This window comes from Carassius gibelio, chromosome B7 (assembly GCF_023724105.1).
Source record: "Carassius gibelio isolate Cgi1373 ecotype wild population from Czech Republic chromosome B7, carGib1.2-hapl.c, whole genome shotgun sequence".
NCBI classification, from domain to species: domain Eukaryota; kingdom Metazoa; phylum Chordata; class Actinopteri; order Cypriniformes; family Cyprinidae; genus Carassius; species Carassius gibelio.
The window spans coordinates 7,930,028-7,946,768 of NC_068402.1; the positions used below are offsets into that span (position 1 = coordinate 7,930,028).

The 16,741-nt window shown below is 36.0% G+C and overlaps 1 protein-coding gene across 1 annotated transcript in view; it reads right to left on the reverse strand.

The window, feature by feature from the left end:
- The window catches only part of ntrk3b (neurotrophic tyrosine kinase, receptor, type 3b), a 112,075-nt gene that overhangs the window by 32,575 nt on the left and 62,759 nt on the right, over positions 1–16,741 (reverse strand). The window contains exons 8-11 of the mRNA XM_052562346.1: positions 15,961–16,266; positions 15,297–15,311; positions 13,970–14,019; positions 13,780–13,882 (exon numbers count right to left, since the gene is read on the reverse strand). Coding sequence (XP_052418306.1) covers positions 13,780–13,882; positions 13,970–14,019; positions 15,297–15,311; positions 15,961–16,266 — 474 coding nt within the window. The remainder of the gene's footprint in view (positions 1–13,779; positions 13,883–13,969; positions 14,020–15,296; positions 15,312–15,960; positions 16,267–16,741) is intronic.

Sequence of the window (16,741 nt, forward strand, 5' to 3'; positions counted from 1 at the left end):
CAACCTTCTTGGCTTTAGCCACCACAAAATCATCTGCTATGGAAGCAGTGCTTTAAGTGGGCCGGTACGCACCGGTACTCAGTACCGTCACTTCCAAATATATCTCTTGAGTGTACCGCCACCTCTCTCTGCGCCCAGAACGTGCTTTTAGCGTACCGGTACGCTCATTTGGACATCTGTTTTAATAGAGGTTTTATTCTATTGCCTGCGCTGCTGCTTTTCAGAGTGCCCTTCACAATGCAAACTTCCTAATTCGTCCCACCGAGAGCAGATACTACATTACCCATACACCCTTGAGTTTTACAAGTGATAACAGCATTCGTTGCTTATGTCGTTATCAGTAACAACTCAACGTGGCCGGAGAGAGTGAATGAAACGAGCACACTTGGCTCGCTATAAATTTAAAGACAATGAACAATACTTAAAATGCTCTCCTGGCTTCAGGCTCTGAGTATTAAATCAACACAGTCAAAATCAGATGACTCGCTGGCTGATACCCCAGGAAGCCTGAATGATATCGCTACGGTACGCGTATTCGTATTGAACCGGTTCGCTGGACTAATTAATTATATAAAAAAAAAAAAAAGAGAGAGAAATATAATGATATGCGTTCAACAAGGTAGCCCAATAACCCAAACGACGTAACAGGCAACGCCCCTGACACCCCCGAAGAAGAAAAAAACACCAACTTATAGTTATATGTTTATGTTAGGCTACTCAGTCAGGCGCTCGCTCACTCAGTACGCGCTGAAGGCTCGTTGCAAAATGGCCAATGCGTTTAACAGACCAGAAATAGAAGATCCTCCAATAACCAACAGGTCTGGTGTTTGGGTGCACTTTGGATTCCCTGTAAGCTATCATGGTGATGGCAAGAGAGTGGTGGATAAAAAAACAACGGTATGTCGTATCTGCTACATGACAATAGGGTACACCAGCGGGGAAAAAATAAATAAATAAAAAAAAACACCAGCGGAAATACTTGAAACATGTCAACTCATTTACGCCGACATCACCTTATTGTGTTAGTATCTGGGAAAGACGAAAAAAATGAGAAACAACAAACTATCCCCGCAGCATTTAGACACCGGTACACCATTATAGCTTACAGGGAATCCAAAGTGCACCCAAACAGACCTGTTGGTTATTGGAGGATCTTCAACTTCTGGTCTGCTAAATGCATTAGACATTTTGCAACGAGCCTTCAGCGCGTGCTGAGTGAGCGAGCGCCTTAGGGGCCGTTCACATATCGTGCCTAAAAACGCGTGGAAAACGCTAGTCGCGCCGCTTTCTCCTCCTTTCCAAAACGCTCGGGCAGAAGCGCCCCTGAGGCGTCTGCCTTTGCTAAGCAACAATGACGTGCTCTCTCCATGAGACGCTGAAATTTCAGCAAAGGATAAATGGATTTGCAGCACTAAAAATCGCTTGCAGTAGCTCTGCTACTAAATTTATTTCAAAATTGCAATCCATATACAACTATGATCAGCTGTTCCTTCATCTTGGCTGAGCTTTCAACGTTGTTACGGGAAAGGATGAAGCTGATTGGTTAGTTCTTGTCACATGACCTGCTGTGCGCTTGCGGCATTCTGAAAAGTTGAGATGTTTTTACATTTTGCTGTATCTAAAATGTACCGAACCGAACCGTGACATCAGTGTATCGTATCGAACCGAACTGTGAATTTTGTGAACCGTTACACCCCTAATATATATATATTAGGATATAATAGAGTACTGTCACCTCTTTTGGGCCACTTAAAGCACTGTATGGAAGCAATACATTTAACATTTATGTCTTACTGATAGAGTTCCAATTTATTCCCTTTTCAGTGACGTGTTGGTCAGATGGCCTTAAATGAGTAGTTCACCCAAAATTATGGATAGAGGACTCATATTTGTAGACTACTGTGATGTTTTTTTCAGCTGTTTGGACTCTCAAACTGCACAAATTTCTCCAAAACCTATCCTATAAAAAAATCTATATTTTAGATGGCTTGAGGTTGAGTAAATTTTCAGCAAATGTAAATTTTTGACAATTCAATGAACTCCTATTCCAAGAAGAGCCATCATGTGCTTCATTTTCATTTTAAACCAAGTGCCCACTGCATCTTTTTTTTTTACCATCCTTTATGATCAACGCTTCTCAGATTGTACAAGATTCAGAACAAAGGCAATTAATCAGCCATTGGTGAGCATGTCACACTATGCGACCTGCAAATTTAGTCTCACACGACAAAATTACTGCAAGAATCATACAGTGTGCACCCGGCTTTAAGCTAATAGACATGCTTTGCTCTGTCGAGGTTGCTTAATCTGGGAAATTACTTTTACAATTGTTGCTAATTATCACGCTCAATGAAAAAAAATTGGCTGCATTTGTTCCCACTGGAGCAGAAAAGCAGCACTAAGACAGATTAAGTTACAAAAGCTGTGACATAAGAACAGAAGCCTTTTAGAAGCAAACGCTCATCTAAACTTCTGCCTTTTGGGTGATGACTAATTTTACAGTCATTAATTAATGCAGGACATTATGGAACCCCTTAGAGGGCCATGCATTATTAGACTTTTGCCTTTAATACTGTGAACTATTATTTTAATTCTAAATAGCTTTTTTTATATTTTAATAAATTTTTTTAATTATTCCTGTAGTGCAAAGCCGAATTTTCAGCATCATTACTAGTGCTGTGTTCAAAATATCTATACGACGATGTATCGTCACAGAGATTTGACAATACGAATATCGATACAGCTGGCCCAGTATGGATATTGTGGCACAAGCACAGCAGTGGACAGTGCTTAATTTGGATACAAGGACACCGTTTAAAATTGAGTTGAAAAGCGCAAGCTTGGGTCAGGTTTAATCACACAACCGGGAACACACCGGAAACCGGGGTTGCCTGATATAAAGAGATGTTATCTCCGAAACATTGCACAATACGGAAATAAGTGTGTTACTTGTCTTTGTCAACCTGGCAACCCTGTGCACGTGCTCTCTTTCCGCTATAAACACACTTTCTTTCTGAAAGCACCTGTTAGCTTATAGTTTAGCGATCTCTACTTCAATATTCTATTCTCAGAACATTGTAATTCATCAAGTGTTAATTTACACGAGAGAGAGAAAAAGAGAGGAAAGAGAATCTGTGCACATATGAATTACCTCCGTTTGGCCACATTTCTCTACTGACAGTGAAGCTGTGACTTCCTTATTCCTTTAGAAACAATGATATTACCAGCTCCATGTTGAGAAAGTTAATGTAGCCCTTGAGAGATTAAGATATTTATAGTTTATAAAAATATGCGGGGCAGTGCTAAAAAGTTTGTTCCTGAATGTCTGATTGCACGCAAAGCATGATTTATGTGAGTGAATGAGAGTGTGTGCATAAGATACAGAAGGTAGTGCATTAGATTAGAATTTATGGACAATTTTATTTTCAGCCAACTTGAGTCTACATGCTTATAGATTGATGTTTGACAGATAAATTAAACATTTTGTGTGCGAAAAAGACAAAAGAACAATAACAATGGATGACCTCCATATAACAAAAAACGTTATTTATTTTTTTAATTTTTTTGCTGAATATCATTTAAGTGCAAAAAAGTCCAGACAGAAAGTTATTATGTACAAATCAACATTAAAGTGCCATTGTATTGTATAATTACACTGCTTGCAACAATGTATTTATTTTCCTTTGTTTGAAACTTTAAGTCAGCCTGAACCATGTTAACATACTGAATCTATTCAAAAGCATAATTGTAACTTATAATTTTAGCCTCAGGTGTGCTGTCTATATTTCATTAGTATATACTTTATACTTTTCAAGAAAGTAAAGCACAAAGTTTGAAAGTGTAACCAACAGTGATGACATTAAAATATCTGCATCCTGAACTGCATTTGGTCTTGTTTGCGTCAACTATTTGTCTATTTATCTATCTGTTTATACATATACTTTATATAATTTTTGTAAATATGTATGTATAAATTTTGTTTCCTTCATGAAAAAACAAAGGCTTGAGATGTGTATACTAAGGCAGACAGCTCACGTCATTGACATTATGAGCATTGTGGAGGCTCTATTAAATTAAGTGACCTATCAATAAATGCAGAACACTGGTGAGGGGGAAACACAGTCTTGATTCAGTGTGGAAAAGTAATGATTTCTCCATCCCTACAGCACTCTTCACTATTGTGTCCTCCTCTCTTGTGACAACCGTGACAACACACCATGACGATCACAGAAATTGCCTATTATAGATGACAGTTCCGCTAAAGTTAATGCACAGAATGCCCCTGTGTTTTCAAAAGTGTATTGCACAGGTCAGACAGATAGTCTTTGGAAAACTAGGATGCAGAGCATGGATAATCAGAATCAGGATAAATGCACGTACATACACACATATACATATTTGGAAACAGGTGCTACAAAATACTTACATTTTGCATAAGCTAGGACAACTGTTCTACTCTTTTTATTTATATATTTTTTTAATTGATACATTTATCCAGCAAGGGCACATTAAATTGATTTAGAATGTTACGATTTCTATTTAGAATAAATGCTGCTCTTTTCAACTTTCAGCAGAATCCTGAAAAAATATATTACTGTTAACATATATTACTGTATAACTAAAATATAATGATAATAATGTTTTTTTTTTTGCAGCAGCAGTAGCAAAACAGCATATTTTGAGTAATTTCTAAAGGATCATGGGACAAATAACTGGTGTAATTGCTGCTAAACTTTCAACTTTATTTACAGGAATAGATTATTATTATTATTTTTAAATATATAAAACAAAAATGTTTTCAAATATTAATAATATTTCACAATATTACAAATTGTACTGTAATAACAGTTAACAATATATGTTTCAGCATTTTTACTGATTTATAAACCATTAAATTTTGCAGAACAATTTATACTTTACTTTACCTAAAAGACAATAACCTCCAATAACTTTTTCAAATACGGCTATTTTGTGTGTTACATACAAGAATGGAGCCACTGATTTAAGGTGACTGTGATTAAAATAAATAGTCATATCAAAGTCAGAATGAGCTATTGTACTATAATAAAACATAACATGGTCAAACATTTTGAAAAAAAATAAAATAAAAACGCATTATAACCAGACATTTGCATCTCTGGTGCATATGCACTTCTAAATCTAAATCTAAAGTTTTTCTTTTAGGCCAAGTTTTAACAGAAGATTTCTGCTCCTCACCTTGAATTATCTACAGACACAAGCCCAAAATAAACCAAACATATCTGTAATGAGAATTCTGACCCTGGACTGAAGTTCTAGAACATATTTATCTCACCAGTTCACAATTAACTGCATACAATTTTTTTTTTTTGTGTAATCTACATGTGCTCACCCCAATCATTATCAAAGCACGTCCAGACCATGTCAGCTTCTGTCATGTTTAATGGTGTTACGGCAAGAGGGACTGAGCCATTTCACTGGCATGAAATTGATTAAGTGCACTGCCTTTAGGGGGCTGATAATGACCCCTCATCTCTGCACGACACACACCTTCATCTCCATTTCATACTGCCTTAAGAGGGAGAGAACAGCGTTTATCAATGTCCCCTATTCCCTATATAATAGAGTTGAGATGGGCAGTATCTGTCTGGTGAACAGCATTCAGAGGTTAAGTGTTTTTACTAGATAGTACTTATGTTGGAAAAAAACAGCTCAGTCACAGAGAAGCATATAGTTTATCCACAGGTTACTATAAAAATAGACCATATTGAGCTATTGTATTTCCGAATTGTTTTTTAAATGCCTTCTAAACCCCTGAAATTCAGTTGAATTTTAAATTGAGGTAGCAAATAGGACACACAATTGCAATTTAAATTTCAAAAACAAATGTCACATTTCCTGGATGGATGGATGGATGGATGATTGGATAGATGGAATAAAAGTATGGGTGGATAGATGGATGGACGAATGGATAAACAGAGAAACTGATGGATGGACGGATCTATAGATGGATGGATTTCAGCAGATGTTAATTTTCGATGGATGGATGGGTAGACAATAATGAATGGATGGATGGACAGATGAATAGACTGACGGATGACTTGATGGACGGATTTCAATGGATGGATGGATGGGTAGACAGAATTGAAAAGATGGATTCGAACCCAGGACTCTCACACCAAAGGCATGTGTCTTATCCACTGTGCCAACACCACCCCCTCTATACTCCGGTCTATAGATGGATGGATGGATGGATTTCAGCAGATGTCAATTTTCGATGGATGGTTGGTAGACAGAAAGAATGGACTGATGGACAGATGACTTGGATGGATTTCAGCCGATGTCAAATTGTATGTATGTATGTATGGATAGATGATTGGATGGATGGATAACTTGGATTTAATCAGATGCCAAATTTAGATGAATGGGTAAACAGAAAGAATAGAGGGATGGACAGATGTATAGATGCACAAATAGATGGAGAGATAGATGATTGGATGGACATAATAAAAGTATGGATGGATAGATGGAGGAATGAATGGATGAACAGAGAAATAAATGGATTGATGGATAGGTGGATGGATTTCAGCAGAAGTCAAATTTTGATGGATGGATGGGTAGATAGAATGATGGATGGACAGATGGATAGAGGCATGAATAGATGGACAGATGAACGATTGGAGAGATGGAACAGTGGACAGATATATGTATGTATAAATAGATGATTGGATGGATGGATAGATGAGGGATTGAATGGTTGGATAGATGGACAGAAAATTGGACAGATGGACATTCAAATGGATGGATGACCAAATGGATAGATAAATGAATGAACAGATATGGATAGATGGATGGATGGATAGATGCACATATAGATGGATAGATGCACAGATGGACAACTAGATCGATAGAAAAGTGGATGAATGAGTGGATGAATGGACAAATAGGTGGATGTATTGATGGAATTAACGAATGGATGGATTGGATGGTTGGATAGATGGACAGAAAAACGGACAAGTATGCATACAAATAGATGGATGGCCAAGTGGATAGATGAACAGAAAAAAATGATTAACTGACAGATGGAAAGATACACAAATAGATGGATAAATAGACAGATGGACAACTGGATGGATGGAACAGTAGACAGATGGATGGATGGATGGACGGATGGGTTGAATATAGAGAAGGATGGAGGAATAGGATGATTGGATAGATGTACAGATAAATCGATAGATGATATATGAATTGATGAATGACAAAGTAGATAGATGAATGAATGAATGGATGATGGAAAGAATGGATGGATGGATTGACAAATGGATAGATATAAAAATAGAGGGACAGATGAAAAATTGGATTGATGGAACATTGGACAGATGTATGGATGGACAATTGAATGAATGATAGTCAAATAGGTGGATGTATGGATCTGATGTATGGATGGATAAATAGATGGAGGGATTGGATAGTTGGATATAAAAACAGACAATTGGACTGGTGGACATACGAATAGATGGATGGACGGATGGAATGAATGGATGCATGGATAAATATATATAAATGATAGATAGGATTCAGTAATTCCACTTCCTTATTTGAATTCAAATGCCAGATGGCTGATTTTTATGCAAACAAAAACAAAACTCTCCTCCATGATGCCTAAAGTGTTCTTGGTGGTTGCCTCTACTATCTCGTGTCAAAAGCTGGTCTCTATTCTCTTCTCTAGATATGGTTCAAATGACATATTCAGTGACAAGCCTATGGGTTTTCATCTATTTTATAGTCTACAAAACAATGCAATTCTAATGGCTTAAAAAAAGGTCTCACTAAGCCACACGATTTGATGTATCATTCATGTCTGTTCTGCAAACAGTGCAGGATGAGTAATGCGTCAAAGTTTTTTTTTTTTCAGGTTTGTTCAAATGCTTTAGCAAACACCACTTATAATACCAAATACTACTACAGTCAGGAATAATGGGTTCATACTGGCACCATGTGAGAGCTGGGGAGCACTTAAGCAACAAATGAACCTGAAACAATGATAAAATATGAGATGAGCAAGGATTTTTTGGAACAGTGGTGTTTTCTATCTCAAGAGGGGTATATGTTCATTTTTATTACCAAAATGATGTGATTACAGACACTTGTTCGGTTGCTGGTAGGGCAGGAATATGGTTGAAACAGCACAGTGCATTAATTCAATGGGCAAAGTATCCTTTTAAACCCCAATCATAATGGAGTGAAGTGCTTTTCAAAATTGAAAAATGGAGCTGAATGACCCTGTTCCACTTTGGAGGAGGAGGAAAAAAGGCAGCCATTCCTTGCTGGGATTTTGACATCAGAAAATGGTCATTGATCTGTATCAGCGACAGCTTCAGTGTTTCTTTGTGCATCGCTGTCTGTCAAAGAAGCTGCGTCTCAGGGTTGCTGCAAAAATGTTGGTGGGTGTCTTCACATGTGAACTGTTGTTCTATGCGTGGTTTCACTGACTGCTTCATCGGCTGGGGCAAGGTGAGTCAGTCAGGAATTAAATCTTTGGGTTTGATGATGTGTGCTAAACAGCCCTTGGCTTATTGCAGTAATGTAGCCGTGGAAGGTTTAAGCCCTTGTGACAGCAATGATAGGATCTTAATAGGCAGGTGAGCTATCAGGGCAAAGTGCATAGAGGGAGGCAAAGGGGAGGGTTTTCATGGTGAAGCTAAAATAAACTCTGTCACATGCAGTTAGTGATGTTATCATCATGAGTCATGACTCATAGGGAGACTTCCTTCCCTAATATTTGCCAAAAAGTAGATCTCATGCCATTTCAGATGTCTGGTGTGACATTAAGATGTGGCCAAGCTATATAATGTGCACTATTGTTAAAAAGTTTGGGGGTATTGTTAAGTAAGTGTTTATTAATTAATAAGTGTTTATTTTTTTATTTATTTTTTTATGTTAAAAAATAATTTTATGTGAAATTAATTGTTCTTTTAAACATTCTATCAAATCTGAAAAAAATGTTTCCACAAAAATATTGAGCAGCAGAGTTGTTTTCAACATTGATAATAATAAATGTTCCCTTTCAGTCGGTCACATTTGACATTACATTAGAACAGACTGACAAATGGGGTCTTGTTAACAGAATGGACTAATGGTAGATTTAGTACCTTGGTCTGTGGGATTAGCATTGTGAGCTCCGCCCAACTGTATGGTTATATAAGGAGCAGCGTGATGGTTACACTGGCTACCAGTAGCCGCTCGCATTAAAATCACCTTGATTTTAAAGTTGACCTGACTGCTTCTAATGTTCTCATTTGTAAGTTGCTTTGGAAAAAAGCGTCTGTTAAATGATTAAATGTAAATGCGTGAGCAAATGACATTCAAGCTTTCACTTCAGAGCCGAGCACATCTAAGCTGCTTGTTTCTCCGGAGTGTCTCAAAACGAGTGTTGGCACAAAAACATCATTTAGCGGTTCTTGTGGGCTTCCTGCTTCTTCTCTCTAGCTCTGCATTCCCCTGAGCGCTTCAGCGCCACTGAAAGAACTATTTCTTTAAAAGAACTTTACGGGTTGTGTTTGCGTCGGGTTTTCCTTTTCCTTGGGAAGCAACCCTTGCCATCTCTGACTTTGAAACATTCCACCCTGCGGGCTGGGTAGAGATTCATGTGTCTCACCGCTACGCGGGTTGATATTCGCTTTGTAAGTCTTCTAATAAGTCCCACCATTGTGGCATTTTGTAAGGAATCCCATTCGTCCACTGAAAGGGAACATCTATGTTACCAATGTAACCCTCATTCCCTGAAGGAAGGAACAGAGAAATTATGTCCCTTTGCCACAATCGCTGTTCCACTTTACGGCCAGGTCACACGGCTGGGCTCCTAAGCAAAGACTTGAATGCGAGTTGCTTGCGCTGCTCCTTATATACTCATACAGTGGGGCAGAGCTTGCAAATCCTGCAGACCAATGTACTTAACATACCAGTTCTCAGGCGAGACCCCATTCCTCAGTCTGTTCTGACATAACATCTCCGTTCCCTCCTTCAGGGAAAGAGGGATACATACGTAAGCTAGATATTTCTTAAACAGTAAGTCAGCATATAAGAGTAAGCCCAGAATGACTACTCACAGTACATCTTCGGAAAAAATTATGTAAAATTAAGATGTTTTTCTGTTGTACGGAAGCCCTAAGAGGTCATTCATGGTTATTGTTCTGCTTTTTCAGGTACAAAATGTTCAACTTATCTGTCAAGCATGTCGACTCAAGTTGGCTGGAAGTAAAATTGACAACATGTTCAGAATCACAGGTGTTTGCAATGATACATTTGCAGCCTTGTTTTCATGTGTCATTCATAATCGAATGATTTCTAAATGGATCATGTGACACTGGGGTAATGATGCTGAAAATTAAGCTTGGCATTACAGGAATAAATAACATTTTAAAATATATTCAGATAGAAAACTGTTACTTGGAATAGTAATAATACAATATTTCTTAATTATTTCTGCCAGATTCACAACAGGTGTGTCCTCAAATAATTACATTGCACTTCCATTCAAACACATACATATATGTTGTCTCTTACTGGATACTGCACTGACATTCAGGTTTGCTGAACTCTGACCTGCACATTCACATAATGAAAATATATTTAACCAATTCAGGATGTAAACATCACAGACTGAGCTTTTGGCTCAAGGGTGTGAATACAAACTTCAAAGCTTCTTCGTTTGCACTGCGGTGTTCCAGGAAAGTGATGCAGATAGTACATTTAAACTTTTTTTTTTTTTAGATGTATTATTTATCAAAAGCAGAAGCCCTAGAGCATCATATCCTGATGAATCCGGATTATTCTAAATGCAGTATACCGCAGTTAGTAATTATCATAATACCCGACAGAAATATCTACATATGAGCGCAACCTCACCGTCTGGAAATGTACCCTTATACTTTATAAAAACTTAAGAGTACATTAAGAAATTATATGCACAAATCAAGCTTTTACATTGTTTTTGTTATGAAATATAGCTTTATATTTTCATATATAACTGATTCATAAATTATTCATAAAATAATTTATGAAAATACTTATTGTAGGGTAGTTTTGTTGTATGCTTTCTAAAAAACAATCTAAAATTAAATATACATATAATTTAAATATTCATTTTTAATATATATATATCGAAAATAAATAATATTTTTTTGAGGTATATATATATATATATATATATATATATATATTTATATATATATATATATATATATATATATATATATATATATATTTATTTATATATATATATATATATATATATATATATATATATATATATATATATATATATATATATTATGAAAACAGCACACGGGTTGTATACACCATATGCATGTACGATACTCAATATATCTATAATACCACTTTTACATCATGCAGGGATACTGATTATATTAGAGATCTGTGGCTGGACAAAATGTCTGATTATAATTCAGATAAAATAATGACCATAGGATCATACACAAGCCTGAGGCTCTCTTAAAACATCCTCTCCTGACAGGAAATGAATGCATTATTTGGAACTGAATTTAATAAAACGTCTGAAATCCCCAGTGGAAATGTTGCAAAGAGAAATGTTTGAAATCAACATTTCCTTTGTGCTTTCTTCTTGGTAATGAAAATCAATTATCTGTTGTCATATTGACATTTTGATTGATGGTGGACAGGAACTGATTAAAAGAAGTTTCCCTCCACAGAATCAGGAAATTACAGTATGCATCATACAGGATATGATCAAACCAGCCCTTGCACTAAAAATAATTAGGCATTTAGGCCTGCTTTATTCAATTATCAGTTATCAGCAATAATATGTGTTTTTTATCGCTGTAGTATGACTAACAACATTGTCAATTAGTATCATATAAGTATTAATTTTTGAGCACTACCATGTACAGTAGGGCCAAAGTTAGTTAAAATTGATCATTACAATGGCAGCAACAGATGTCTATGCACAACAATGCTTTTCTTCCTTGTTAAAACGTTGTAATATAGTCATGTTATAGAAACTAACTACTGTATACGAAAGTTCACGCTTTCACCTTAAGAAATAATTACTGATTTATCCATTTATTGTTGTAGACTAATGTAAGTATACAAGAGAGTATACAAATTCTCAAGACAGTTACGAGGAAAAACTTGATAATGAGCTTAAATTAAAAATATGCAAACACAAGTTCTCTCTTTAGATTTTTACCTACAATTACAACCAAACACCTAGATTAAGACGGAGGCAGATTATGAAGCTTTACCATTTGCAGAAATGCCCTGAACGACTTGAAAGGCAAGTAAAATCAGATAGACGCTGCACAGCACAACCTCTGTTCATGATTTGATGATTTTATAGCAAACTAAAGGTCCAAACACAGAAAACAAGAAACACACTCGCACAACAAAATCAGATTTTACTGCTTGCCCTAATAGTCAAACGGCAAAAAAAAAAATGCTCCCGAATGATTGAGTGAGGCAAAAATCCAATACAGCTCAATCTGAGGTAATGGCTGCCTGAGACCTCCAGTTGATTTGGAGAGAAAAACAGTACAAGTGGTGTATTGTGGGAAGGCCAGCATGCTGAAAAGGGCCCGTATTGACGTCACGCGTTGAGTGTCAATCCGTTTATGCCTCTTTAACCTTGCCAGCGATCGTGAGACATAATGAGCCGTTCCTCTTTGGAATTAACAAAGGCCATATTTTCTGTCTCTCACAGGACTGTCACAACAAAGTGAGAGAGCGTTTTCATCTTATGACACATATATGAGAAAAAAGCAAAGGATGTTGGATCAAGGGGGTTATGCATAAACTCAATGTGTTTGTGTTGGTACATAAAGAATCCATCAAAAATCTGCCTACAGGTTTGAAATGACCTGAAGGTGAGTAAATGGGTGATAATATTTATAACTTTAAAATGTTATATGGTCAATGGTGTGATTATTAATGTAAATAATACCACTGGCATCAATGCAACACCAGCTTTACTTTATGAAACACTTGAGTTAAAAAGAAAATTATCTTTCATTTAAGTATCCAAAACTACAGTAGGTATGAACTCATGGTCATTTAAATTGAAACAATCTCATATACATATATTGTTGCTCATATCGTCATATGTTTTTCTGGTACTGCCCACCTTTACTACAGATGTAGGTTTGAATATAAAACTGCATTTCTGAATGCACTGGCACCACAGTGATATAAACCTTAATATTAGCAGAGGAAGTCAGGCTAACCAACGAAAGACTCGCAGGCATTTCCGCCAACTGCCTCCCCAAGGTCTGAGACTGGAGGATGCATTCAACTCAAATTCTATTCACACAAACCCACACAGCACAAACCAAACCCTATCTGACTCATGATGTGCCAGACCACTGTTTAAAAGCAGGCTCTAAACATAGCCTAAAACCAAAGCCCAGAACTCCCGCAAGTTGATTGACAGCTGAAAGACTGAGGAAATCTATTGTGTTGCTTCAAGAAAGGATGAAGAGAATTAAGGTAGTTTTGCTTTTTTCACTGGGAATAAAATATCTAAAGTTAACATGACATCAAAATTGGACCACTTTTTACTTAAATGCGCATTAAGACAAAAACGTTTGTTGTCTTTTATTAAAATATATTTACTCCCATCCAACCACCTGTCGTAAAGGAGAGCATTTTCCGCAAATCAATTAATTCCCATCGAGCAAGATAGCCACTGACTTTCCTGAAAATATGGAGCAAGAAGTTGCCTTTATTTTGACATTAAGAAAATGCAGCTAAAAACTCTAGTCATACCTTTTATGCCATATTTGTTGCGTCTGCTGTATTTGTTGATGAGAACGAAAATCACAATGAGGAAGACGCAGCCAAAGCCAGCCAGACCAACAGCAATCGACATCTACAGAAAAAAAACAATAAAGCAATAAACTGAATTGAAAGAAGAACTTTAGCCTTTTGATTTTTCTAGACAGAAAGAACTTCTTACTCCAAATGAATCTTCTTCCGGACTCTTCGCCTCATCTTCAGGTGTTGGAGCTACAAATATAAAAGACGTTGCTCAAATAAAGACAAGTGTTGTTGCTGATAACTAAAATGAATTAAAAAAATTATGTTAATTGCAATACTGCTGAAATACAAATATTAAATTAAAAACGTACGAAATGTAAAAAAATAAAAAAATAAAAAATAAAAACGTAAAAACCAGCACATAACAAAATCTCTAAAACATAAGTATATATAATAATACTATTTTATTTTACTACTTTTAATGTTTGCTTTATAATGTTTATCCTTGGCTACATAAAAGCTAAACAACATTTTCACCTTTATTTCTCAGAGGGAAAAAAATCTAGCCAAACACAAATAAATAAGCTGATAAAAAAATAAACCCCCAATAGATATTATAAGTAATAAATCGTATAAAACAACAACATATCAAATCATGTGATTACCACTAACCAGCAACAAAATTAAGACAACCAGCCCTAACATGAAATGTGTATATACTCATATAAAAATACTATGCTAGTGTGATGCCAAATTTCATAATATCAGAATTGATATAAATAAATTATATTCTGATTTAACTATTTAGCCCTGTGACAGTTTTCTCCATTAGAACTAGCTCATCTCCGCTCTATATATTGAATTCTTTCTGTTCCTTACTAGATATTTCTTTTGTCAGGTTCACTTCATGACTTGTACATTTATGATGCTGCCTGAGAGCCACAGTGTAAACTGGTTTGATAGGGGAGGCTTTTGTCTGAACCTGTGTGTGTCTTGTGCACAGGTGTCAGAGAGGAATTGCCATTTAATTAAGTCATAATGGCAGAGGTGTAGCAGGGCTCACATATTGCTGCATCACGCATCCAAAGCACGAGCCGTCCTCCTCTGGACAATTACACCATCCTGAACTAATAATGCATAGAGCCTGTATACAGTACGTGCCAAAAACATGCTGCAATTCATAAGGGCTATTCTTCAATCTACTTGTGTACATTAGGGGTGTCCTCTTTTACGGATACTAAGGATGATTTCAAGTATGGGATGGTGCAAGTGTGCTATGTTGGGCATTTTTGTTTGCTAAGCTCTGTGTTTTTGGTGCACTTGAGAAGAGCTGTTATTAAGAGATACTGCATGAAAGATGATATTGTTTTATTAAATTCTTCAATGTAGAACTTATCATATATTATAGTCTATTTGAAGCTAAATATTTGCTTTAATTTCAACAAGTAGAACAAGGACATGTGATGTGACTAATATGTTTCTTCTGTCTATATTTATTTATTTGTTAAAAAGTAAGAGGCACTTACTGTACTCAATTATTCCTAAAGGAGCAGCGTGAGATGAAAAAAAGAAAGAAAATTATATAAGATTAAAACTGGAAAACGAATGTAAATGTGTAAAAGATATACTGTTCAAAGGTTTGAGGTCAGTAAGACTTTGTTTTTGAAATTCAATACTTTTATTCAGCGAGGACGCATTAAAATTTTGGATCAAATATTTCAAATAAATGCTTTTGTATTCATCAAAGAATCCTGAAAAACAAAATGTACCATGGTTTCCACAGAGCAGCAACTGTAACAATGATAATATTAAGAAATGTTTCTAGAGCAGCAAATCAGTTTATTAGAATGATTTCTTGTGACAGTGAAGACTGGAATAATGATGCTGAAAATTCAGCTTTGCATCACAGGAATAAATTACATTTGATAATATATTGAAATAGAAAATAGTTCATTTAAATTATAATAACATTTCACAGTCTCAGGATTTTTACTGTATTTTTAAACAAATTAATGCAGTCTTGGTGGGGCTTCTTTCAAGAACTAATTAAAATAATCAAACTGACCTCAAACTTCAAATTCACACACATCAAGATATATATACAAATCTATATATATAGAGTCATTCCAATAAATATCAATAAAGTTATACCACATGGTACAAGAGTAAATAAGTCGTTTAATAACTTACCATCACCCTCAATGAACGGTGGCTCAAGGAAATAGCCGTGTACGGTTTTGGTGACTGACCCAAGAGAGTTGGAGGCTACTAGGGTGTAGTTTCCATTGTCGTAATGCGTTGGGTTCTGAAAAGTCAAGCAGCCTTCCAAGTAATCTTGGTAGTACTCCATCTCCATGTGGATATATCCGCTCTGCAGGATCTCGCGGCCCTTGTGGAACCAGCGCAGTGTGGGATGGGGAAAACCCCTCACAGTGAACTCAATGCAGGTGTGATGCCTCCGCTCTGGCTCGTCCAGTTTCAGGATTACTGGCGGAACTGTTGGAGGAAAGAAAAACTGAGGGTTTATAGGAAGACGGAGGCTTTTTTGTAAGAGATACAGGAACAGAATGGCTGACAGCAAATTCTCATCAGGGAAGTACACCTATTTCTCATGGAAAGCCATTAGGCAATGGGAAGAACACTACAAACATGGCATCCAATCTACCATGAAATAGTTATGGTAGTTATAGTTACATAATTAATAAAAAAAAAAAAATCTAATTATATATATATAAAAATATAAATATAATAAAATTCTTATTTTTATTATTATTATTATTTTTTGCCATTTATCGAATCTTACCAAACCTAAATTGTTGATTAATAGTTCAAACATTGAATTTTTTTAATACACGAGTTTCGCAATATGAGTTGAAGTATTGAAATAAATGAACTTTTCCACAACATTTTAATTTATTGAGATGCACTCTTTCTACAACGACTCCTATGTTTCTGGAATCATCACTATGGC